We start from the raw sequence: 27,094 nt of genomic DNA, 5'->3' as shown, positions 1-27,094 counted from the left end.
AAAGTTCCTGTAATTATCTGCCATTCCAAATACCAGCTTTTTTTAAAGCTGAAGTTAAAAAGTGTTAAGTTTAAATATGGACCAATTTGTAGACTTCAAAACTTAAAATATTAAAATTAGACAAATGCTGGTCGTATTTTGCTGTCATGCAATTAAAAATAAAGTTTGGCACGTGCAAGTGCTAATGCATATTTATATTTCTAGCCGTAGTCTGAAAAAAAAAATGCACAAAGTAGTCAACTTGACCCAAAGTTATTAATCACACTGCTCATTTCTTTCAGAAACACAAACTTTTATTTTCAGTATGACACTAAATGCAAGCCATGAGGCTAATTTTATTCTTCTTTAAGAAATTCAGTTCTTATTATAATTAGAAGACTGTCAACAAAGGATTTTTCTGAAAAGGAAATATAGTTCTGACCCTTATTCTTTTCTAGAGCTTCTGAAGCAACACCAATGAAACAGTCAAACATACAAAAATGTCAGCATGCATAACAAGCCTGTTTGTGTTGAGAAACAGCCCAATAAGGGCACTATGAGGAATGCAAATAAACAGAATCCAGAGTTCCGTAGAGTCCAACAAAAGACACCAGTCATAAGAACAGAGACAAAATGATATTTTAAATTATAATAAAATAAGACAAAAATCAACGTAATGACATTCAGTTCAAACAGAAGGCGTCAACTGTCCGGCAGGGCTCTCCTCTGAAGTCAGTGATGTGTTTCTAGCTCCACGATGGTCCACTCTCCCTGTGGAGAAGCAGCATCTTCTGGGGAGAAGCTGGTTACAGTAATGCTAGTGGAGGAGTCCTCCATGGGTGAGATAAGCTCCGCCCAACGTTTGAAGGTCTCCTTCTCTGGGGACAGGAAAGCCTGCGAGTCCAGACAGTCACGTGACAGAGACAGAGTCTGCTTGATAAGATACTGGGCCAGGTTGAGCTCCTCAGGTACAGGGTTTATGACACCCAAATTGGACGCGTGGTCTGTCAGGAGCTGCTTGAGCAGGCTCCAGTCCCGCTCGGCAAAATCGCTGCTTTTATCCCCATCCCCTGTTTGCTTTTCTTCCTCTGCTTGCCGTTTAACATTCCTGTCCTTGTCCGAAAAGTGCTCAATAGCTTCCCCCACATCCATCTCGTAAATGGGGGACAGGGCTTTGGATGGTCGGCGGTCATGTTTGCAGCTTTGATCCAATCTGTCACAACCAATGTCCCCTAAAAACAATTGACAATACTGCACAATGACAAACTGAATCATTCCTGCACAGGTCTTTTACTCAAATCAGAGACTAATCGCTGCAAACTAAAATAAAAAAAATATTAAAAAAAACATGACAGAAAATTTACCCTTAATGCAACTGTTCCCTTTAAAACACACAACAACAAAAAAAACAAACAAACCCCACAAAACCCCGTAGTGATGTCAGGTGACGACAACACAGTGAGCGAGCAGTGATACTGATGATCACATATGATTATCACCACAAATTTCAAGTTCATCAGTTCAAAACTCACTCATCACTTTAGATATGCACGTCAAAAGGCAAACAGTTGCTTTGAAGGTAATGTACAGAGGTTTGCTTTGCAGGATGCATCTCTTTATCCACCTGTTCAAACAAAGTAAGCCATGCACTACCAGCACCAGTGAGCTTTGCATTTGCCAGAAAGTAACAGTGATATGTTTTGATATTCACGTGCAGGCAGACGTAAGAAACAGACTTAAATACTGTCACAGAAACCGAAATGCGAGCAACAATGCTTTTACTTAGTTGCACAAAAGATGGCATAACACCATGTTTCTTTAGACATTCTCTGTCTTCTCTACTTTTAACAAATTACAAAAATGGCAAAAGACTGATAATTACAAAATATTTCATGGTTGCATAGGGATAAACCCTTGGAAGTGGTGCAGCAGGACTTCTTTTTCAGGAATATGATAGTGAAAAAAGAGAGACATGGCAGGACAATGAAGACTGCTCTAGACACACGTTACGTACGTTACAGAGGAGGCTACTGACACTACACAAAACCTACTGAACAGAAGTGTATAGACAACAAAACACTTTCCTTAAAAGATGGACCTCTACGTGTCTAGACACAGGTCTACTGGGTATGATGGAAGATGATGGAAAAATCAAAATATAAAACATAAATAAAGGATGGTGCTGATAATGATAAAGCAATTTCAACAACGGCATGCATGTGTGCTGTGCAAAATTGAAAAAAAGGTAAACAAAAGTCAGAAAGAGGTACAATCTTGAATACAAATAAAAAGAAACAGAAAAGCCAGGGAAACGTTTCCTAGCATAACAATCTTTTCTGAGCAGCAGTGGCAGTTTGGTGTCATCTACTTTGTACAAACAGTTTGTATATTTGGACTTTTAAGTCAGGTAGTTACTCTCCAAAGATTTGGAAGAAAAAGGAAAAGAAAAAAACCCCTAACAAGTAATTTACCTGATTACAATTTTGAAAAGGTGCTACGTATAACATTTTAACACCAAAAAAATAAAAATAAAATCATCTATGAACAACAAAATAAAACATCACTCCGCTGCAGTTTCACTCCCACATGATTCTCAGTCTTACTGAAGATTTGAGGTAATCTGTTTCCATGTAATAAGACATTGAACATCTTTTATTACAGTCTGGTGTTTCCATGCGTAGAAGCACTTAAGTGCAACATTGTGACAACCACGAAAGTGAATCAATGCGCCATGCATTAGTTTTTCTTAATGCGTCTCTTTGCCATGTTTTTGCTCAGAAGATGGATGTCTACTGTTCAGTGCAGCAGTCATTGTTATAATGTTGTGCTAAATCCTCTCCCTCTTTTTAAGTACTTGTACTTTTATTTTAAAAAAACAAAAAACAACAACAAAAAAAACAACCCTGCAGGGGAACAGTGGAGCTCAGAAACCGCTGTTATACTAAATCATACTCTAATAAAAGCTGGATGTAGCCACTGTGATGCCACCTACTGGTTAATGGACTCATTGCACTTCTATGCACTTCTAAATCTCATCGATTCTTGAGCAAGAGATGAACATATTTAGACTTGAGTGCCAAGTTATCAGCTGATGTTTGTATGCTTGGTTAGCAAGCTGTATCAATAAACTGCACCTGTTAGGTAGTGCTGAGTAACAGGCTAATAAATTACTAAAATTTCACTCACACAGACAGAAACTATCCAGTCTGTAACAGAGTTATTTTCAATTCAACAGTGGAGCTGATCTGGTGTGACTTTGGAGTCAGCCTCAGGTGGTTATTATCAGAGGAACTGTTTTTAACACTTCCGCTCTGGCTACATTTTTCAGCCCTGAAGGTTGCTGCTTGATATCCGTCAAAACGGGAAGGATACAGCTAGAAAGCAATTTAGTTAAACAAGACAAAATGTTTATTTTAACCTTTGTGGTTTATAATTTGGATTCTATCATTTTTGAGCTTTTAATACAATTAGAATTGGAGTACAAGTGTCCATGTGGGGGGGAAAAGCCAAGCTACATGCTACAGTGCAATTTATCCCTAAGAAGACACCAACAGAAAAACAAACACAAATAGAGTGTCAGAAAGAAAACAGGTGCTGTAGCAGCATGTTCTCATACAGCAGCCAGTGAGATTTATGAAAAATATCTTGATTACTGGCATAACAAAATGATCAACTAAACTATAGTCTTATAGTGCGAGGAATCATACAAGCGAAAGAAAATGAATCGATAAACTGGTATTAAAATGCTTTATGTAGCACCTTCAGCTATTTCAAATTATCTGTGGCTCAAAACGGCCAAAGATTCTTCCACTGCATAAAAGAAATGAAAAAAAAATTATAAAAAAATTTTATTTTTTATGTACATAAAAGTGCATTGAAAAACCTATGTCACAAGCCTTGTCAGAAACAAGGCAGATTATTTTAGGCAGATACAATTTTATGATCATTTTTAATGAAATGTACACTGTTTTTCTCTTTGATGAGTAAACTGAGTTTGAGCCTACATGCCTCAAACTAAAGGTAGTTCAGTTGTTAAAAGATGTAGTTTCGATGGGACCAATTTCCATCTGTAAAAGGATATTGATGTTGCAAATTCAAATTCACACCAGCTACATGAGAGGGCTGAGATGAGAGAACGTATTTAGCTATTAAAGAATTATGACTATAGATTTTATTTGAATTTGAACTTCTATTTGTTACTAGTTACTAAACTAGTACACTTTGTAATATCCTTTTTTTCTGAAGGTGGGGTAAGGTATATACTGGAAGTAAGTAAGGTAAAGGAATTAAAGTAAAAGTAAATGAATCCTGTGGGGATAAAATATACCTTCACTGATGGAGAGTGGGGGGATAAGATGGGTTTGGATTTGGGGTCTAGGAAGGATCCGGAGATCATACATTACCTGCTGGAGATTGTGCAGCATGTACAGGAGAGTCCCCTGTCAACTGAGACTCATTTAAGTCTAGATGTAAATCAGCTTTCTTGCTTTCTGAAGGATTGGAGTAATTTTTGCTCATCCCTCCATTGTACTGTTCAGTGTGACGCAGATCCAGATGGCATGGGCGTTCTTGGGGAGGCGTATCTCTGGTGTCAGAGCCCAGGGGAGGACAGCTGGACTTCACTCTGTCTACCTGGATGTGATTTTCCTCCTTCTGCGTGGTGTCCTGGATCTCTGTAAGGAATACAGATTTTTCTTCCTGGTCCTCCTCAGGTTTTTTGTGCTTCATACCTGTGTTTTCAACATGATGTGGCTGGTGGTTCTGTTGGTCACTCAAAGGGGCGCTACTGAACTGAGGAGCAGAAGAGTCATTATCAAAAACATCACAGGGAGTCACATCTTGCTGCTGAGGTGGAGTTTGGACACCGCCCTCCTCTGAGCCCAACTCCTCGCACTCATCAACAGATAGCAACACTGACCGACGGAAGTTAGATGACTGATAGTCTGGTTGCTCGTTCTCCTGGTCCACACCTTCGTCGTCAAAAGCCAGGTTGACTATCCCCTGAAAGTGTGGTGAGGGTTCAGTTGGCAGCGGCAGACCCTGACCTGGAATCACTTCAACTTCTGATCGCTCGTCTTCTGTTTCCTCCTCCTCCTCCTCATCTTCCTCTTCCTCAGAAGAGAAGAGCTGGTGGTCAGGGACACTTTTTACAGTCACAGTGGCCTCAACTTCTGAGTGCTCCTCCTCCACTGGCACCTCATCTCTTTGCAACCACGAACGAGGGCGTCGCCTTACTCCCTCTTCCTCGCTGGTGGTCTCCGCTTCTCTCCCACGCAGGCGGACCTCCACTCTCAACCCAGCCCCACCTTCATACATCTTCAACTCTTCCGGCGTGCTGGTGTCACTGCTGCTGCGACCCAAGAAGTCGTGACAACGCATGGTGCCGCACTTGGACACGCCTCTATCGTTGGAGCAATCATCATCCTGTGAACCTCCTGCATCGTAGTCCTCTGAGCGGGGCTTGATGTCGTCAGAAGAAGTGGTGTGTGTGCTGCCGGTCTCGGATTCTGGGCTGACCTGATGGTGGATGCCGCTCCAAGAATCCTCTACAGGGGTTTCAGTGCTTCCCACACTGCAGGGGTTATCTACGGGCTGTTGAGTGTCTCTTGGGGGATTTGGCGAGCTGATCTCATGAACATCTTCGCTGATGTGAGCTGGGATGGCATTGCTTTGAGGCTGTTTCACTTTGCTGCCTTCAGTTTTTTTACAAACGTCTGCTTTTGGAGAACTGACACGGGTGGCGTTTTTAGCTGCTGGTGCGTCACTGGTCTTGTCTCCTCCACCAGCAGTGTTTTCCAGCTGTACTTGAGACTTCTGGAGACTCTGCTTGGGGCTTGACTCTAGATGACGTGACTCTTCTCCATCCTGGTTTGATGGCTGCGTACTAGGTGCTGCAAGCTGAGCAGAGGGTACTAACTGTGCAACATCTTTTTGCTCAACAGCATCTCCAGAGCCTTCGTTTGGACCAGGCTCTGTTTCGCAGTCTGCCTTTTTACTATTCCCTGCCTCTTTTCCTTTAGGTTCTGATTGCTTGGAGGCAGCAGCAGCTGTAGCGGAGGTTTTAGAGGTTCTTGCAGCTTTTGGTGAAGATTTCTCTGTAGAGAACTCTGTAGTACTTTTTGGCTTTGATCCAGACTTGGCAGCTGCTACTGAGGATTGCCTGGAAGGAGCTGAGGAGGCTTTTGCTGGTTTAGTACTGGACTTCACAGAGACTCCAGTGGCTGAAACGGGTTTTGTGATCTTCTTTTTAGGAGTTTCACTAACTGTTTTATCTGTTGCTGATGGTTTTGAAGGATCTTTGCCATCTTCTTTCCTGGGAGAAGCCGTTTTTCTTATGGAGGATCCATGTTTGGAGCCTTAAAGAAAAAAAAAAAGGACAGAACATTAATACTATGCAAATGGTGTAAAGACAGACAAATCAAGAAGATTTTAAAACTTCACCATGGTGATCTGGTGTGCTCCTTCCCTTGGTATCTGCTCTTGCTGCTGTCACTGCAGTGGCCACTTTCTCTTCTGGACCAGTCTTTAATTTGCTAGTTTCTCTCCCACCAGTTTTTTTGGATGGACTGATGAAACAGGCAGACAAAGCAATAAAAACAACCATGTGAGAAAATTATTTTTTTTAAACAAATACTTAATTAACACTCCGGGACAATATCATCATAAAAATATTTACAGGAAGAGCTGCAAAAAAAAACAAATCATGAATTAATATTTAACACCAGTGGGGGGCAGCAATGTTATTTCTCCAATTTGGTCAAGGGCAAGCTTCTGAGACATGAGCAGACTATAAATCCAAGGAACTTTTAGTGGTTACTTCGTGTCCTTGTGAAGGATGTTTTTCTTGGCTTTTTAACAAAGTCAGACTTCAGGAACACAAACACAGAGGACATTTTACAGTCTGAGACATGCTGTGGGCTCAAGGTCAAAATGTCTTTTTTAGCTGAGATATTAGGAGAGAATTTACACAGCAGAGGTAAACAGAAGCTTCCTCTGATAGCTGTGATTGCTAACAGCAAAAACAGAAAAAACGATCAGTTTTCTCACAAAAATTTATGTGAAAAGACAATTTAGCGATAACCATTTACCACAATCCACCACCCACACCACACTCAGATGAAAACTCAAAACGGACCCAAAAATGCAACAAAGATATTTTTCAAGTATTTGCAGGCTAAGGAAGAAGAAAAAAAGATTTGTTGGTTTCTTTCTGGGGAGCCAATGAAATATTAATGTGCTCCCTTGTGATGCAGACGTCAGGTGATGCTGACTGTGAAACCGATATTTTTAACACCTTTGAAAGACCCATAACAGGCTTGTCAGAATACACTACACAGTTGCTTTTATCCTCCTGACAGCCACATGTGACCTAAAAAAAAAAAAGAAATAAATAAGGCAATAGTGTGCTGCAGTGCACATCTTAATTGCCCTAGATTTACATTGCTAAACATGCGGTCTCATGCATGTTTGGTTTTCTACATACTGACTGCTTGAAACCAATGAGACTGAGCGAGTGTCTGCTGGATGTGCTTATTTTACAAATTACGTTTAATATACATGAACACAAAATTCTCTGCACTCTCACATCTCTATTTGGGTGACTGAGTTGTTTTTGACCTTCTGACATATTTCCAGTACTGCAGGTGGCAAAAGTGGGTTTTTTTGGTCACAGAAATTTGAGTTATAGAAGAGCGTTGTCTATTACACTTTTCTTTTAAAGCTGCTTATTTACAGAAAGTTATTAGCAACCAAAATACAAAAGGAAGTGACTGTTTGTTTCCCAAACCCTTCAAGTAAACAGCTGGCTGTGGCTCAGGAGGTGGAGTGGGTCATCTTATGTAAGGGTCCTTGGGACCAAATTGCTCCCTATGCTTCCATCAGTGCATGAGTTGGTGCATGCACTTAAAGATAAAGAATAAAGCATTGCATGATTGTTTGACCATGATTGAGTGAGTGAGTAAAAAGTGCTTTGAGTGCTCAGTTAGAGGAGAAAAAAGATACAAGAGACAGTCCATTTAACATATTAAAACTTTACTTGAATGTCATTTGATACTAAGCCCCCAAATGGGAACATCTAAGGGGTAAATGTAACCATTAGCATTTGACTGAATATATTAACATATTAAGTGCTGCAATGCTAGAGTTAAACTCACCTGCTAGTCTTTGTTGCATCTGATCTCTGAGGAGCTTTTGTCATTGGGGATTTGGTTACTGCCTTGGCCTGGTGTTTGGGCTTTGCGCCTAAAACAAAGAACATGGATCACATGCAGAACTGCTGCAAGCAGAAGTTTGTGAGTGCACTAATTTCATCCCTCCAACTATATTTAAAAAAACAAGAGAGTAGAAGGAAATAATAGAAAGGTGGCCTAATGTAGGTGCTCTTAGCGCTTAAGCTCACATTACAGGCAGTTGCTTTCAGGGTGGAGTACAGGGGGACACATGCTGCATTTGTACCAGTTGAGGCCCAGTTGAGCTGTGAACACTGATATCAACTCTTTAAAGCTTCACTCAGTAAAAAAAAGCTCAAATAATCAGTCACACCACCCTGTGTGACAGCTGTAAAGGGCTTTGACCTCTGCTGTTTTGTTTCCAAGGACAGGCACATGCACTTTGTTTCCTCATGAATCAACATTCATACATGACACTGCCCTTGTCTTCCACAAAATCCCTCCTGGCCACAACGCCACTTTGATCATACTAATTAGTCTGGAGGCCCCTTCATATTTCAGCTACAGTTTTATCCCTGAAGTGTCAGTGAGCTGACTCACTAACACTTCAGCCTGGCTGCTGTGATGTACTATACAGTAATTGGTGTCAGTCAGAATGTAAAGAAGTCAATAAAGAATGTGAACCTGGAACAGAGTGGGTGTCATTGCGAGGGCTGCTGGCACAGTTCTCTGGAGATGCACTGCCTGATGTAGATGAAGTGTTGGGCTGGGCTTGGGTGGTGCCAGCAGTGTTGTCAGCCTTTCCTGCTGAGCTCTTTTGAGCTTTCGTTCCTGCTGTTTGGCTTGCAGATGTGCCGCCTGTGGGAGAGGTTTTAGGCCTTGCACCTGGATTTGGCTTCTTTTCATGCTCTTTAGCCCCAGGAGAGCTTCTGGGGCCATTGGCACTGGCTATATCATGTCTAGCTCCCGCAGCTCCCGTGCCATTGACAACTGGCACCCCAGCTGATGCTGTCTTTGCTTTTGCTGCTACACCTCTGTCTGCTGGTTTCTTCACATTCTTTGCCTTGGATGTTTGACCATCCCCTGGTTTGTTAGCTGCCCCAAGTCCATCAGACTTCATGACTGATGCAGCACTGCGAGAGGAAGGATTTCTGTTTACAGACACCCGCTGGGTCCTATGAACAGGAGGACTCTCAGGTGCAGATGAAGGGCATTTTATAGCCCTTGACTGCAGGGGAAAAAAGCACATTAGTTATGTAACAGTATTACTGAAGTGAATTAATAAGCCACAAAACAGAGCGCTGCCTTAAGAAAGTAAATCATATTAGAGTTTCCTACGGATCACTAGAGCATACCATTAGAAACAATGCCATCTATCAACTCAGATCTAGACAGCCGCCTGAGCACTCTATAGTTAGAGCTAAGCTATGAATTCTATTATGTATCTCTATGTCTTTTTTCACTCAGAATCTATCAGCTGAACATTCCTCTTCGCACTGCTTCAAACCACCTCCTGAAAATCTTCAGCAGCTCCACTGCTCCTAACCACTCTTGGCAATGTCTATCTGAAATGCCTCAATCAGCTTATCTTATCGACACATCTGCTGTTCTTTTCATACGGTATCCTTCTCCTGTGAGGGTAAAGCCATGATGACATATGACATGCAACAGACAGGCCACAACTTTTCTCTGAGCTAAAGCAGCCTCGCAATCATAAAACTCAGAGTCCTTAATAACAACCACAATAAATAAAAAAGGACCTTAAATGAGGAAATTATTACCTGTGAACTAGTGAATACAGGCTTTTTTCCAAGTCTTCGACTGTCCCCTTTATCAATCGCATCTGTCAAAAAAAAAAGGATGAAATCAAGTTCATTTCAATAAGCCAATCAGGATTCTGCCAATATTCAAATCTGAGCATAACACAGATGAAAAGGTGGAACCATTTTCTTTTTTTGTAAATGACGCCGTCCTGATGTCCCGTTCGTTATCTGAGCTAAAGCAGCCATTCTGTTCATTCACAAATTCCTGTTTCCACACCCTATGTTTACCACTAAAGAAACAAACATTAAATCAGTGGACTGATGGGGTCACCTGTGTCTGGTAAGCATTCGTCCAGACAGAGGATGGCCATTTCTATACTTCATATCTAATATTGCTAAAAATTAAAGCAAAGTCAAATTTACTCTATTTGCCAAAAGTGCATTTGTTATGTTTGCATGCAAGAGTGAATTCTGATTGCAATAGGCAAGAAATATAGCAGTAATAATCACACACCGACACCAGCCAAATATATTATTCATGCAGTACATTTCAACACACTTCTAAGAAAGCAGTGTATTATTAGTACGTGCAAAGCAGTGCAGACCGACAAAAAACAGGAATCCAGCCTTTCATTCACACCCATTAAAAAACAAGCATGGCGTATCTGGTGCCTTTACCATACTGCTGTGCACACATCTGTCAAACACTGTTAAAATATAGCTTAAATGTGTAGAAAAGAGCCCTGGCTAGACAATAAATTGGTTAGCAGTGGCCAGGTTACAGTGCAGAAAGAAGCCAAGAAGTATTAAATCAGCCAACAGCATATGCTTCGGAGCTTTGGTTCCTCTCTGATGATGCAGAACCACTGCCTCAGCACTAGGCTGGGTTAGGGAGAGTGAAAAAAAGAAAAAAAAAAACCCACTTACATCCACACACCGCATTAAGAACCTTCTGTGTGCCTGGATATAATAGGTCCCATAAATGGAATAAAATTATTTACCTGCCAGTATCCTCTCTCTGTGTTTGGATGATAGAGTCTCCCATCCCTGCGTGTGGCGAACCGCGTAAAACGTCTGAAGCAGGAAGGTCCAGAGCCGGCCGCGTAGCGCACAAATCTCTTGCCTGAACGGCTGGCGGTAATACAGAGGAGAGAGGGAGGAGAAGAATGGAAGGGGTGCGCTAAAGCACAAGCGAATCAGCAGCTGCTTCAAGAACCCTTCTCCATGGCAACAAATACCCCCTCCCTTCTCCCTTTGCTCGCTGAATCTGCCCCCTCCCTCTCCTTCCCTGTCTCTGTTGCAGAATCAACTTGGGCTCCCTTGAGAGAAATCTGTGATGTCACGGGCTGATGCGGACACTCCTTTTTCCTCGCTTGATTCTAAAAAAAAAAACAAGGCTGGACAAGTAGGGAGGAGCGATCTCCACCTCTTCCGCCTTACCCACAACACATACCCTTCTCTGGCAGATACACAGGCTACGCAGATTAGTGAGGGTTACACGTCACAGTCTCCCTCTGCTTAATCCATTGTGCCGTACTGTACAGTATTTAGAGGGGTTATGTGCTTTGACATGTTCAGCCAGGTCACTTTCTCCTGAAAGTCCTCTCACAAGCTTAACGTTCCTGTTTGAATGGTTTTATTAGTCCCTTTAAATAAACAGTGACACATTACATGCCACTATTTCTATACTTGCTCATCCAATAACTCAGAATTAGAATCCACATTTTTTCCATTTTAGTTCCTTTTGTATAGAAAACATATTACAAGGGGCCTCTAGAAATGTTTAATCTGTCATGTCTGTAATTTTTTTTAATTAAAAATATTGTAAAATATTTCACCAAATGTCCAAAAGTCACAGGATTAAGAGTGTGTTTTGTACAGTGCATTTGCACAGGATAAGCAAAGTCAGTGCTTTGCTCAGACATCTGTGCTCTCTATCTACAGACCTTAGGTTAATTTTAATAACTGTTGAGTCCGTTTAAAGACATCAAAGTATTCCAGGCCAAATGCTTTTAATGAATATTTTCCTCCTTACATCTTAGATGTTTCAGTCTTTGCATTGTATTTTGTGTAATATCATTAGTCCTCCTGATTTAAATCCAAAAAGGCTGTGTAAACTTTCGCATGAAACTTTCATTGTAGCCCCACACCTCTTGTGCTGGGTAAAATTAAAGAGAAAAGGTGAAGTGAGTACAAAAAACCAAACAAACTGCAAATTATAATAAATAAATAAACACTGGATGCACAGGATGAATGTTACAAGCCTTCTGTCCTTGGTGAAAGATGCTAGGAGATTACTAGGAGTACATGTAAGTTCACCAACACTCAACCAAGCAGAAACTGTCACACGTGTAGTTCTCCATGAGGTGGTAGCATCTGTGTGCAAGCATTTACACTTCGACAGAAGCAGAGAATATGAAGGATGCTTCTGGCGACTAATTTCCTAAAAAGGAAGAATCTCAAAACTGAGAACATTTTGACTGACAAGATTAACTATTGTGTGTATATTTGAAAACTATTTCAACTCATGACTCACATGTGTCAACAAATATTTAACCAATAACCCACATTTTGTGGCACGTGAAACACTCCACACAGGTTAGTTTGCTAAACATAGCTAACATTAGCAGTGCTACCACCAGTAGCCTTCTTTGCCTGCAGGTCAACATCCAGCTGATTGTACAGAAAGTGGTAACGTATGTTTGTATAAGTTTTTGCTGACAAAGGCTAAATGCAACATCCATGTTGCACGTTAAAATCCTGTAACATCATCTGTTTGTCTCTCATTTTCCACCTTGCCTTTTTATGAGGGTTGTTTCCATGTGCTCCCCCATTACCTACCACTTAAAGTGGCTGCGAAAAATCTAAGAACCAACAGTTAAGTGGTGTCGTACATTAATAAAACACAATGTTAGAATATTTAGTCCTCCTATAATGTTGCTGATTTAACAGATTATTAAATACGAGGGTAAAATAATGTTTGCTTAATAACTTGTCAACAAAAATATTGGCGTAACATATCCTGGGTGAACTAAAATTTTCTTGCTTGCTTTTTCAGGTGGTCTAGGTGACTTACTATTACCCACCTTTGATTGTAATTAATGTTACAGATCTACATGGACTGAACTAAGCAAGGAAGTTTCATTTAACTGCATACACAGATGTGATACAGTAATATAATAGAATTGTGACTCATTTCACCTCCTCTAGTTGTTGCAATCGCCTCTCCATGCAAAAATCCTCCTCAAAGTCATCTTCGCAAAGCAAGTGCACAGCAGTGAAAAGGTCACAGCAGTTATCCACAGTCACACCTTCCCTGATGGCTGAACAAAGCTTCCTTAACAGCGTGGGCTCTCTAGTAAACTCTTCTCTCTGTAACGCAATCAGACATAGAGATAAATATGGGGGCTGCTTCTTGTTACATTTCCAGACGATCATAATAAATCAAAGTGTATTTGTATGGCTACTTCACCAACTCACTATGCAAAGGTCCTTGAAAGCCTGAGTGTCGGTGACTTTGGGGAAGTGCTGCACAATGACACGCAAGCTCTCCTCCTGCAGCTCTGTGGCCAGGCTTCTCACCTGTTGGGCCCACTTGACTTCAGGGAGAGAGCCAATCAGCTGCTCAGTTCTACAGAGCATGGTCACGGCGTTGTGCACAGTCTGCATGGAAATATCTATAAGCTAAAGAAACTCTTGCTATGTGACAAAACAAATTAAAGCTGAATGAGCACAACTCCATACAAAACTCTTTTACTCCTGCCCAGGACCTATTGATCAATTGAGGAATTCCCCCGCATTGTGCAACCACTCTTGGCCAGCACAGAATCCCAGTACTTGGCAAGCATGAGCAATATATCCCCCCAGTGATGTAAGACAGGCTCACGACTCAATTATCAATAAAAAGGCTGGCTCACTCCCCATCTGTCTGCATCATACTCTTCAATCACCCACCCATTAATAACCAAGAATTTAATAAAGGTCATCTTTAATTAGATCATGTTCAAATTTCCTTCCTGTGAAAAAAAAACCCCCAAACAACACGGCTTGATGATACTTTATGACCATCTATTATATGAATAATTACAGCTGCAGACTCTGGGAGGGACAGACTTACCATTGTTTCAGTTACAGCTGTTAGGCAGGCTCTGTGGAGTTCAGGTGGCAACAGGGAGAAGTTCCTCTCACACCAGACTTTCACAAAATGCTCTGCAACCCACCTAAAATGACATATTAGAGATTAATAGGATGGCTAATTTTCATTTCAGCAATTCTATCACTTATTCCTAAATAATTTCTCTGCACCGTAACCCTGAGGCTCTGAGTATCAGCCAGCAGCGTGTTGCTTGAGGGAAGAAAAAAACAATGAATGACTGAGTGAGCATGAGAGGCTTGGTAACGCACTGCTGCAGAGAACAGCACTGTTCGGTTCACCATCCCAGTCGCGTGACTCATCAGACTCAATAGACACAACAGGGTAAGGGCAGCCCCTCCTCCCCACAACTTACATCTACACACACCACTTCAAATAAGACCCATCACAGCCAGCTCACAGCCTCCCTCAACACATCCGATTCCTCTGACCTACATTCACACGATTCTTGCCCACTCACTGCAGAGTGCAACACCACAGTGTGCAGTAGTATCAGATGCGAAACTGAAAAAAAAAAAGACTTAGATGCGCATCGCATGTGAAGTGTATAAAATCCGAGAGCAGAATGAAAATATGTAATATCTGCTGTAAAACTGGTGTTTTGTTTTGGTGCAAAACACCGGATTTCTTTGAGCTTCATTGTTCCACTGAAGCAAAATTCATTCACTCTCATGTGATGATGTGATTGTTTCATTGGTTGCCAAAGTAAACGTCTTTACTGAGCACTGTGGTAGTTTGAAACACGCCATGAAAGGCTCTGTAATGGGAAGCACAGAATCAGAACAAAAAATGTAGACACCCAGACATCAATTCACACAGCATTAATATTTAGAGGTTGGTAACTTACACTGAAATTATAAATACACAAGCCTAGCATGGGACAAATTTGCAATAATTAAAAATTATCCCAGGTCCCCTGGTATTACGTATCCTGTGCATAGGTCTAACTCCTATGAGAGTTATGAATGATGCATTGGCAATTATGAGATAAATTATGAGATAAATTTGTGAAAAAGTCAAATTCCTGTTTTCTTGGCGTCAAGCACAGCTCGGTGAAGGTCCTAAGAAGGCAGTGCTCTGGATCACTCGAAGCCATAGCTCAATTAGAAGCATCAAAAGTAAACAATGAATCAAAACTGAAAATAAACTTTGTAACAAATAAAGAAAGAGCTAAATAAAGAACTACTTTATTTAGAATAACTCCAATCAGCAAAAGATCTGTCAAATGAATGCTGTGTAGTTGTAGTCTCAAACAAATCTCAGGACGAGAAACAAAGCCAAAGAGGTGAGCTAAGCCACAAACAAAATCTCATATTGACTGATTCTAAGTTTGAGAGTTTTGGCATTAACAGACACCACGATGGATCAACACTGAAACACCATTGCGGGAACCTTCAAGTCTATACGTGTGATTTGCTACTCTGGAGTTGGACATCTGCACTGAATAGACTCCAGCCAGGCCCAGGCTAAGAAGACACAGCAGTCCATTCTTTGGAGAGATGCTTCACCCTCTGGGTTCTGAAACCTTGTGAGTATATGCATTTGTAAGCCATAAGAAAGCTTCCAAAAGTGTGGGAGTCTTGTTAAATTGCCCAAACGGTGCTGAGTGCAGACACTTACCGCTTACACTGCATATGGAGGTTTTGAAGACCTAAGGCATGTGTGAAAGAGAGGCACTCAAGGACTGTTCTCTGAACTCCATCAGCTGGCTGCAACCGCACACAGACAAGAAAAAAAACCAAACAGCAATACAAATATATAAAATGCTTTCAAACCGTTTCATTTAGGATGCAGTAGCATTCAGTACTGAGAGACTAAAGAAAACAAGAGATGATTACCTTTTTGAAGAGATTTTCTAAGGACACGTAAAGCTAAATGTGTGGAGACCACAAAATCTTTTTTCTTTTTTTAAATCCATGATGCCACATACTATTATGTACATTAAAAAAGGACACATCCTGCATTAGAACTAGGGACTTTTCTGAGGCCATTGAAGACACATGACTGTGTGAAGATTGTGTGTGAAGGCTGAAACTATTTTTTGCCGTGTGATCATAAATTCAACGTATCTGAAAAATCAAACTTCAACGACATGCTGGTTTTAATGACATTTTCATTCAAGTCCATGAAAGCCATCCATCAAAGTACTCTGCTTGTCAATAGCTCACCTTAGGGAAGAAGCGGCAGTAGTCTCGGGTCAGAACCATTTCCACTACATCTTTCAGCCCCTCCAAACCCAGCATGTCTGCAGCCAGCACCACCTGACTGTGGAACAACAGACACCACATCCACGTCAGCATCTTTTCTTGGTTCTGAGTTTTATTTCTGTCAGTTCCCTGTACATACAATACCTGGCACTGGCTCTTCTGGGCAGATCCACAATGGCTCCATACATGAACTGAAGCAAGATTTCCATCTCATCTGGCCCCAAGCTAAAAAGATTAAAACAAACTCTTTATAAGCCTTGAATTGGAGGTTAACAAACGAAACTGCCCCAGATCTCACTCTAATATTCTCAATCTATGCACATTTCTTTGGCTATAAAGCCAAATAAGCCAGTAAATAAAAATCAATTTATCATGCAGCACTCGATCCATGTGCAATATACGGGCCTCACAGGTTCCCCTACATGTGCAGGCACTCTATTCTGATTTCTGTCTTCCCCGTTACCCTTAGATCAGTAATGCTGAGGTGTGTGACACGTCTCTCCCCGGAGGGAAAAATGGGCTTCATTTGCCTCTGTCATTCTGAAAGAAGGAGAATGCGAGTGGTGATGGTGATGCTGAGTGGGCGGGTGGTAGCGGGGGCTCTTCAGGAGGAAAAGGATGAGAAGACATTTATGTGCCTTGCAGAGGAAACATTCCAACTTTGCTTGGTTGAAATCTGAGCCAACTATATGAGATTTCACTGACAGCACACTGGCTGTGTCTGTTTTTGAAGTGTGGAGTTAAACATGGCATTGTGAGTGAAACCACATACAGTGCAGAGCCACCTCTGTAGCAATACATGAATAATTAATGCTCTATATGCAACTGCACAGTTCAGAAATAACGTTAGACCAGAAGTGGAGGTGTATTATTGATCTCTATGTCCTGCTGCTACGTGATGCTGATGTACTGGCCTTACCCTTGCAGAGTGATGCACTGTCTGGAGCTCTCCATCCAGCTCCCGCTAAGCATTGCTCGGAAGTACTGAGATCGTGCACACAGGATTGCCCTAGAAACCCAATAAAGCAGACAGCTGCATGTCAGAGAGCCACCTACCATTTATTCTTCACATCATTTGCAACTGAAATTGTTTGCACTTAAGCAGCTTTGAAGTGACAAGCAAGAAGAAAAAAATAAAATAAAAGAAATTGCGTTTTCTTGAATCTTTAAAGGCTATTTTTATTCTCTCTGACCTCAGTGTACCATCACTGGTGTAAAAATACACCAGACTAGAATATTTATAAAAAGACACGAGAGATTTTTCTATAAATTCCTTTTTTACTGTACACCCTTGAGTCCACATTGCTTTCTTTCTTGTCTTATGGCAGCGTTTATCAAATATTAGTGGCATGTAAAATAAAGTCTAAATGTGGTAAACCACACATTTAATTAATGACTTTGATTTTCTTAGGCTAAATAGGATAGCAGGCAGTTTGTTTCACAAATGCTTCTGGCAGATTTTGTTAAGGTAAAGATATGTCATCAGTCAATTGGTTTAACAGTAGGTACAGTTTGAGGGGTTCAAATATTTTTGGTTGACTACAGCTGAACTCTAACAGTTAATCCATTTTCTTCACCACTCATTAAATCCAGGGTCATGGTGAGCTTATCCCATGTGTTCATTAGGCAAGAGGCAGGGTACACCCTGGTCAGGTCCCCAGTCCATCACAAGGCTAACAGACAGAAACAGACACCCATTCACTTTCAGATTTACACCTTTAGCCAATTAAGAATCACCAGCTGACTGAGCATGCATGTTTTTGGACATGCCATAAGAAGCTGGAGTATCCAGAGAACACCAAGCGGGCAAACTCCACACAGAAAGCCCCCCCCCCCCAAAAAAAAAGAACAACAAAAAGAAAAAGAGCCCAGCTTCTCCTCTCTGCTGAGCTTTTTATGGCTAATGGGTCCCCTGAGCAGGAGCTGGGAAAATCCTGTCTCCATAGCTACTACAACCTCTGCACTGCTGAATGACCGCCCACCACCGCTGCTTCACATTTGCATGAGTCAACAAGCGCTTTATTGTTTAACATCTGATAAATGTGTCTGTGATGTGCTGAAGTGAGGCGCTGCCTCCGATGTTTTGTGAACCAAAAAATAACCAAGATTAAATGGAAACCACACGTAGGCGCTTTAAATTCAATCCCATCAACACATAACACTTAGAGAATCTATGGGAAATTTATCAGAGGAAACAAAGAACATAATAAGGCAAATAAAGATATACCAAGGCAATTTTTGACTTCAATATTGCTGGACTGAACATTGGACTGGTAATTATTATTAAAAGAACAAATTACATCAGACAAAGATGAAGGACAACATGAACTAATTCATGTTATTCAACAAAAATATTTGCTCGAGTTTTATTTGAGCTCAGTGAGTCTTTACTGCATACTATTTTATGGTCATCCTAGTTGTTTCCTTTCCAGCCTCACCTGTGGGGAACAGCTGACAAGAGACAGGTAACGAGTAATAACATTAAGCTTCCCAAAAATTTGAAACCAAACATATGGAGAAAGAGAGGAGCTGACAAAGAAAGCACCATGGTCAGAGCTTTCAGTCACTTGGTTGGAGTTTGCAGTTAAAACAGCTGCAAAGAGACAAAGCAAAGCTGCTGGGGTAGCAGATGTGAAATACCTCTAAATTGTATTACCTTCTTCCATACTATGTTAGCTCTCAAGCCAGCCATTAGTGAACTGCTGCTGCTGCTCTGTGGTGTAATGAACAAAGAATAAAACAGACACTACGTAGCTCAGCCCAATTCAGCCTTCTGAGTCAGAATCAAACAATATCCGATCCAAATACTGCACCGATTTTTGGCTAACTCTAATTCAGTGAAATGACCTGAATTAACTTAACTGTGTCTTACAGTGTCACCTCACTTTTTCATTCATATAACACCGCCCAGTGGTTTAATCTTTGCTTGTTTTCCTTCAAACTGCAAATAATTTTACACGTTTTGAGTTACGGTGAAAAAAGGGTAATTTCTGTATATGATCATATAAGCTTAGAAATAATTGTAAATTGAGCTACAAAAAAAACGTTTTTTATTCCCAGTGTTTGGATACAGATGGCTGAAAATGTTGCCATGAATAGATCTACCTGTGGCAGGAAAAGACCTGATCTGCTACTTGGATAGTAATGTCACACTGCTCTCCCCTTTGGTACAGATCCAGCAGGTCAGCTCCGAGGCCAGAGGCTGGCTCGAGAACAACAGCATCTGCACACGAGTTGAGAAGGATAATGAGGAAGGACAGGAAGTGGAGGGTGGAAAAAAAAAGAGGAAAGCTTTAGGCTTATATTAATCTGCTGAGACCACACACAGAATGTGTGTATATGAGATAGCTCTCAGTAAACCAAGTTAAAAATACTGTAAAATATAAAAGCAGAGTAAAATCATGAACTAACCACAGCGTGGCCATGCTGTAATTACCAACAACAACAGGGATCTCAAAGCGATTAGCTCTTAAGTGGATTATGGCTGAGATAACATAATGGGAAGAAAGTGGAGGCGGGAGAGTTGCTGAGCAGCTGAGCCGTCACATAACTTGAAATAAACCCTTCATGGAAAAGAGGCTGGATCTGTTTACCTGATTTAGTGGATCTATGAAGGTCTGCTGTGTCGGGAGCAGGCAGAGTACTTTCTGGCACGGAGCCCTCAACATCTGGGATTATTGGAGCCGAGCGCATGCTCTGGTCTGCTGTGTACACTCGCCTGCAGGGGAGAAAGACTAAATTTAATTAAGAATCTTTCATACATATTAAAATGACAGTCTCATCTGACGCAGCTAGGCGATCTAAAGTGTGCCGAATTTGCTGTTCCTGCTCAGTGAAGCATTTAATAAAGAGGCTAGCAGGCCAGACCTCTGCCCTAACACCTTCTGAAAGGCGATTGCTCTGCTCTGGGTATTGTGTTATTGTATCAGTTTGAGTCACGGTCATAGTCAAAACAACAAAAGAGGAAGAAAAACGAACCAAGCAGACATTTTCTGAGTGGTTTCCCCCAGAAAGAAAACAAACAAACAAAAACAAAGAAAAAACAAAAACTCTTTACGTCTTACCAAGTCAGCTGGATGGTGTAATCACTTAATCACTTAAATGAGATCTGCTCATTTTGGTTCAATTTTTTTTTAATTGAAGTTCAGAAATATAATACAGACACAACACTGCTTGTCATGCGAGTCTCAAAGAAAAGCAACAAAGCAAACATAACAAATTTAGACAAACTATAAAACACTACAACTTAAGACATTCCTATATATACTTATTTTAGTGTATAAACAATATAATATCAGTGAGTAAAATGTTTTTTCACACCTCATTTTGTTTTATTTCACTATAATAACCTTGCCTAGGTGTTACCAGCTAAATGCAAATTTTTAGCCACATGCTTGAAAGTATATTCATATTTTGCTCACTGCTGCTGCTCCCAGTGGCCATTTAAAGATCGAAAACGTATCATTTTTGCTGGTGTAATGAATGAGGCTTTAGTAATCTCCTCTATTCAAATCTAACAACCAACTGTCCTTACTTGTTTTTAACTATTTTAAGTTAGTGCAAACAGATGCAGAAACAGGGAGCTGACTATCACGAGAGCCTCCCTCCTCGCTGCGTGTCCTCACTCTATAAGACTGAGGTTTAGTTCAGTGCTATAAGATATCCTCTGTACTTTATCAGTTTATGTATGCGTCAACTTTCTGTTGTTGTTACATAATTTTTTATCATAGATGTGATTAAGAGTTATTCTGTACTTAATGTTGGCCTAGGAAACATTTTTTCTTTCTTTCATGTTTTTAGCATGTTGAATAGTGATCTCTCCCTCTCTTTCTGCCTATCCATTTTTTTGTGTTTTTTCAGCCACTGTCCTTATTTCTTGTTTAAATAACTGAAACATTTTAAAAGACTTCTGACGAGTCTTCTAATTGAAATAAACATCCAGAAATACTGCTTCTCCCCACCTCTTTCTTTCCCTTAATCTCCTGAATTAATATATAAAATTTAGAGTTCTTTGTTTAACTAGCATGCTTAGCTACACTGTAAATGACACACAGGATGAGTTTAAGTTTAATTAAAATTTGAACAAATTTGGTGACATTGCTGCACAGATCACTTTTTCCTGCACCACCGCAACGGTGGACATTTTCATAAGGATTTCTGAGCAGTTTATTCATTTTAGTAATAAGGTTTAGTGTGAGGTTTCATTTAAATTTCACCATCCACAAAACATCACTCTTTTGCTTCCCACCTACCACATATAGCAGGAAAAAACAAAACAAAGCTGAACCCTTTCAGTAGCAGCAGTTTCTATATGACCTTATTTAGAGTGCTATGTCTAACTATTAAGAACGTCTTCCAGAACTAGGTAATAGAATAAGTAGTGCTGCTGGGAAAGAAGTTTTAAAGTGACTTCTCATTTCTGTGGCAGTGCAGTCGTAAGAGGAAGGCTTCTTGTCCTAATTTTAATTTGCTAATGAGACTCCATTCATTGGATCAAAGCCTGCGCTGCAAGGCTTTGATTAAAACTCAGTTTGCTATTTGTGCGTCTCAGCAAGAACTTGAAAATGAGCAGTGTAATTTATTATTCAATAGCTGCAGCATTTGCAGAGCTCACTGAATCAAGATTACCAGCGCTTCAGAATAAATATGGAGCACTTGGCGCCCCCTGTCAGACAGACACTGAAGCAGCAAAGATAACACATCAGGGAATAACTACCGTCTCATAACACCCCTACAAGGAAGCAGATGTAGAGCAAAGGTTTCATGTATACTCAGTGAAATGACCTACCTAAGGAAATCTTTGAGCCCAGACAGCTCATAGTCTGGCAGATGGATGATGATGGGATCTTTGTGCGTCTGTCCCTGAAGGACATCAGGAGCTCTGGCCAACAATACAGCTCTGTGTGCTCGGATCGAGCCAGAGCCAGCATACAGAGAAACATCAGCCTCCAGCTCCTCCTGCAGTAGCCTGGGGAAACACATCACAACACTTTAACAGCGGTGTTTAACAAAATAAATAAAACAACAAAAGTTGGGAAACAGTTTCGTATTTCATTGATCTTTAAAAACAAACACAGAAAGGAGACAATGAAGAAAAGGCCCAAGGCTCTGAAGATTCATCTGATGGCCCATTTTTCCACTTGAGAACAACACAAGCAGAGTCCTGAGGTGGTCTTATCATCTCATTCAGCCTCAATAACCAATGATCCAGAAACCAGTCAGCTGATGGCCAACTGTGACACTATGACTTCAAACTCCGGTGCTGTGTCCACTTGTATTACCCTTTGATTAGAAATGCTGCCCATGCACCAAGGAGATCCACATCCCAGAGTTTCCATTTATCTGTGAAACCTAGTGCAACTTTGCTTGCACCAAGTTTTCTATTCCAGATCCACTGATCCTATTATCTGAGGAAAAGCTCTACCCACGGCAGGCATTTCTTAAATGCAAGTTTGAAAGTAAGTAAATATAGTAAACATTGTACCTTCTAGAGGTTATTCAACAATAATTCCTCTGCTTCTGTGTTCTTTTAACACATCATGAATAATTATGGTTTTTACAAATACACTTCTGTCATTTCTTATTATTATAACTCTAATATGGAGCCAAGCACGTTTAAGAGACATTTGGAAAGCAATCTTTTTTTTCCCCCAAAGGAAAACTTGGCCTGATTCAAAAGAGCACTGGCTGTGAAACAACATCATTTATTAGACTGTGTCAAAATGGTCGATAAGTACATGTAGGTAACGTATATGCCAATGAAGCTTGTTAAAAAGACAAGAAAATGTCAGGCGCCTTCATCCAACAGACAAAGAAATACTGACAATATGTCAGATGACATGGGTTACTATTTCACAAAGAAAGAACGAATACAGGAGTGAAAACCAGCTCTATACTCTTAACATTTGAACAGCACTGGAGTTACTGCTAAAAAGTTTTTTTTTCTCAGTTATGGTGATGAATATCTCAGTGTGACACCAAATCTTTAATCAATAAAGCTGTCTGACAGGCTGTGCAATCGGTTTAAATGCTATGAGTGTGTGTGTGTGTGTTACTGAACATTCAGAAAATCTAGCCTGGGTTATTAAGGTACAGACACTAGATTTTAACTTCAGCTTTACTTTCTATAACCACATTTTGCTGCTTTTTTAGAAGCTTTTAATTAAATCTTAGAAATATTTTTTAAGTAGCATACAAAGGTGGCATAGTGGTTAGCACTGTTGCTTCACATTAAAGGAAGGTCCTGGGTTCAAATCTGCTATCTGGACAGGGCCCTTCTGTGTGGAGTTTGTATGTTTTCCTCATGTCTGCATGGGTTCTCCCTAGGGCTGTTCGATATAATGATATATATCGGATGACAATATAAAAAGTCTATCGTTTCATTTTATGCTATTGTTTGTTTTGTGGTGTCGCAAAATAAACTGTTTATGGCAATATTTTTTCACTGTTTTGATGGTCACTGTAGTGGCTATATTAATTTCTTAAAGTTCTCTCTTTCTCTTATATTTAATATAACCACACTACAGACGGACAAGCGCCTGTTTTTACGCGTTGTGGTTAGCAACAACGATGGTAACACCATCACGTGTCCGCTTGTTTATGTTCCACATAAACCTTTCACAATAAAGCTCAAGATCCTGTTGAGACTTTTCAAAATAAACTGAATCACGTGAAAGAGCAGATTATTTACGGATGAGAAGTAAAAAAAAAAAAAAAAGACACCAGGTGCTAAAAAATAAACCTTAGACTCAAACGTTAGAACAGGCTTTTCCCTGCAGCACACCGTGTAATAAATACAAAGAAAACGGCGGCCGTTACAACTTATGTCTAAAAATATATAGTTTCATACATTGTTAAAACACTGGACTCCAGGTACGCGACGCCTAGCTGGAAACACTTCCCGCAAGTCGAGCTGCCAGAGAGTCACAGAATTTACAGAAAATGTTACATTTTTGTGATTTATATCGTTATCTGGATGATAGAATTCAAATATCGGGATATGAGATTTTGGTCATATCGCACAGCCCTAGTTCTCCCCAGATACTTCAGCTTTCTCCCACAGTCCAAAGGCAGGCAGTGGGATCAGATTAATTGGTGATTATAAACGGGGTGCAGGTGTGAACTTAAGTATGAATCGCTGAATGCCTCTATGTGATAGCCCTGTGACAGACTGATGAACTGTCTAATGTGTACCCAGCCTCTCGCGTTATGGCAGCTGGGATAGGTTTACACTTTACCTGAAAAGTGAAGTACTGCAGTGACATTTTCTTTCCCTGTTTTTCTCAATCTTAAATTGAAGATTCTCTTTCTTTGCAAAATCTGATATTGAATTAATTAAGCTAAAAGTGGTGTTTTTTTGTTTGATTTAATCAGCTCTTTCTACAAGTTCACATTACTGGACACAAGAACTGGTCAATTTTTATCCTTTGACAGCTCGGAACTGCCTTGGACAGCTGGATGAAAACTTGTTGCACATGTGTCAAAGCCCAGCCTTTAACACTGAGCTTTATGAGTCAGTGTCAGACACCTTACCTGTTCAGGTCTGCAGACAAAGCAGAAGATAAACATCTCTTCAGCTGATCCTTGTGTTTGCGCTCTTTGACCTGGAATTCGAGTCTCGCTGCCTCACTGGTGATCATGGTGTGTTATGTTCTCTAAAAGTGAGACAAGAGGGAAGACACACTTCAGCTTGTGAACTCAAAGGTGTTCTGGTGGAATGGGAACCACATCTTCCAGTGGCATGCTGTGTGCACACTATGACAAAGTGAGGCAGATCATCACAAACTGTGACAACTACACCAACAAGGATCACCTGACAAGTGCTGTCACATAGTCCAGGACAACAAAAGGCTACTGCGTTCACCTTTTTTTTCCGTAATCATATGCTGCAATACCATCTTTCTCCACAGTCGCTGACTCATATTCGCTTTCCTTTTCTATCCAAAGAGGCGCTGTTAGCAAAGTTTAGCGAAATCAATGAAACCTGGAAGAGGTGACCGCAATAACGACAGAAAATCACCACGTTACGTGACCGAGAAATTTATTTAGCCGTACCCTTAAAAAGGATGATGATGTTATCCATGGTAAAATACCTGCTTTCGTGTGTTTCCAACAGAAAACACACCCAGCACCGCAAATATTAACCAGTGTCTGTTTGTGTGAAGTTTAATACTCAATAAAGCAATCCTTTTACAAAATTAAATACACGGAGCCCAAATTCACCTGCTCTAGCTCAGGTGTTTCCTCGTTCTCTGTGGGCTCCAGTTGGTACTGTAAGCAAATCAATCTCATTTTCCTCTGGCTGCTAGCATGCTAGCTACGAGGAGCTACCGTTAACAGTAAGCTACCCCCTTTAACCTTTAACTACCCTCGTCAAAAAATACACCTGCACAAATTAACTCCAGTCGATAGCTGCCTGCGAGCACGAGGCTCGGTAACTGCTCGTTAAGGATAAAATAAATGAATATGCTGACCCACTGACCAATGTTGTTGACATCACTGCTACACGCTGTTCGCCACCCACTACGACGCGGTTTGTCAAACGAAAAAGGAGTGGACAAGCCGGAAGCTTCGGAACATGCGCAGTACACCTAAAAAGCTACCTAGCTAAAGAAAACGATGCATTCACGTACAGCCTCTTCTAAACAGACAAACACAAGAATGGACGGGTTTGTTTGGTTTGTTTGGGTGAATACTTCAGAGATGAGAGACATGGAATGTAGCTCCACATTTTGAAATCTATTTTCTTTTATACAGTAGAAGTGATTATAAATACAGAAAGAATGAAAGCATGCTAAAGTGACATTAGCAAGAGAAAAACCTAGAATTATCAAACAACTAGAAGGTGGAGGGTCGCGTACTGGAGCGGGCATATATGGCAGGAATATGAAGATTTCAACACATTTAGAAAAAAAAACATAATTATGAAAAGTTAGAGTGAAAACCCATCGATAAATATTTCATATTTTATTGTGGTTCACAGTGTCATATAAAAATTGTTGCTTTTGAAAAAGCTAAAGGTTTTTTTGTTTTTGTTTCAAATATGCATACATTATAATATCCGGTTAATAGAAACCTGAAAATATAAACCTGTTTTCTACTGAGTTACCGGAGTCAGTGAAGGCAGCAAATGAACTAGCTCGCCTTAGTAGCATTTACGTCATTGTTCCATCCCGGATTATTAGTCCGAGTTTATGATGCCACTGTACAGTACTGTACATGAGAAAAATTGATAAATACGAATAATGTAGCACTGGGCATAGACTCGGTATAATCACTATATATGTGAGAATGAAAGTAAACGGTAAACTTTCTAATAACTATAGTGCTGTTTTACATATTATTTATGTAGATACTTGTTATATAGGAATATATAATGTTTATTGTATTCTCAAAACGTAAGTCATTCATGAGGGCAACATTTGATTATTCAGAATGTAAAAAACTGCACCTAACCTAAATTGCAATTATTGAGATTTCTACATAAATATATATAAAAACCATGAAAATATTGTGTCCCATGGTGTGAAACATGCTGTACCTGAACAGCAGTGAGTGACTGTGTGTTGGCAAAGCGATAAGACCTGTATAAAAAGTAAACCATAACAAAATGCAATGATTTGCAATTTTTCATTTCATGAGGTTCAAAAAGTTCTGAGTTGGAAGCAAGTAGGCCAGTTTAGCACCCGACTATTCTACTACTAAGTATACTCCAGATACTTCAAATCTTATGAAAACTTTATGTACTGTCAGTGATGAGATATTCAGTCTTTATAAGTTTATGCTGAGGAACATTATTCTGAAAATGTTCCACAATTTTTTTGT

The 27,094-nt window shown here is 40.4% G+C and overlaps 1 protein-coding gene across 2 annotated transcripts; it reads right to left on the bottom strand.

Moving 5' to 3' along the window:
• Nucleotides 1–271: 271 nt before the first annotated feature.
• btbd8 (BTB domain containing 8) lies at nt 272–25,830 on the bottom strand. 2 transcript variants are annotated; one of them, XM_086284744.1, is made up of 19 exons: nt 25,752–25,830; nt 24,803–24,924; nt 22,059–22,238; nt 19,864–19,988; nt 19,376–19,493; nt 17,190–17,279; nt 16,415–16,495; nt 16,232–16,328; nt 15,684–15,772; nt 14,028–14,130; nt 13,391–13,573; nt 13,112–13,282; nt 10,912–11,041; nt 9,929–9,990; nt 8,832–9,375; nt 8,133–8,220; nt 6,421–6,545; nt 4,383–6,335; nt 272–1,211 (listed from the first exon to the last, which is right to left on the bottom strand). In XM_086284744.1, exons 2-19 carry the CDS (start codon nt 24,907–24,909, stop codon nt 712–714), a joined length of 4,746 nt encoding a protein of 1,581 aa, XP_086140870.1. In that variant the 5' UTR covers nt 24,910–24,924; nt 25,752–25,830; the 3' UTR covers nt 272–711. The 2 variants fall into 2 exon arrangements, with proteins under 2 accessions (XP_086140870.1, XP_086140871.1); XM_086284745.1 differs by lacking the exon at nt 25,752–25,830 and adding an exon at nt 25,493–25,722.
• Between the last annotated feature and the right edge of the window lie 1,264 nt (nt 25,831–27,094).

The sequence above is a fragment of the Aulonocara sp. 'chitande type north' Nkhata Bay genome, linkage group LG23 (assembly GCF_057382095.1).
Source record: "Aulonocara sp. 'chitande type north' Nkhata Bay isolate Kocher_YH1m ecotype deep benthic linkage group LG23, A_spYH_male_GT1.1, whole genome shotgun sequence".
In the NCBI taxonomy this organism is placed as follows: Eukaryota; Metazoa; Chordata; class Actinopteri; order Cichliformes; family Cichlidae; genus Aulonocara; species Aulonocara sp. 'chitande type north' Nkhata Bay.
Note: the sequence above shows the minus strand (reverse complement) of the source record. Positions and strands in the feature narration are given on the sequence as shown.

Bases quoted from the DNA above. Each gene is read 5' to 3' on its own strand.
- btbd8 (XM_086284744.1), bottom strand. From the start codon at position 24,909: ATGATCACCAGTGAGGCAGCGAGACTCGAATTCCAGGTCAAAGAGCGC. The intron at 16,329-16,414 runs GTATTGTATGTA...GTTGTTCCACAG, and splicing joins CCCAGAAGAGCCAGTGCCAG to TCAGGTGGTGCTGGCTGCAG. The intron at 1,212-4,382 runs GTAATGTATGAT...AATTGTTTTTAG, and splicing joins TGCTGCACAATCTCCAGCAG to GGGACATTGGTTGTGACAGA.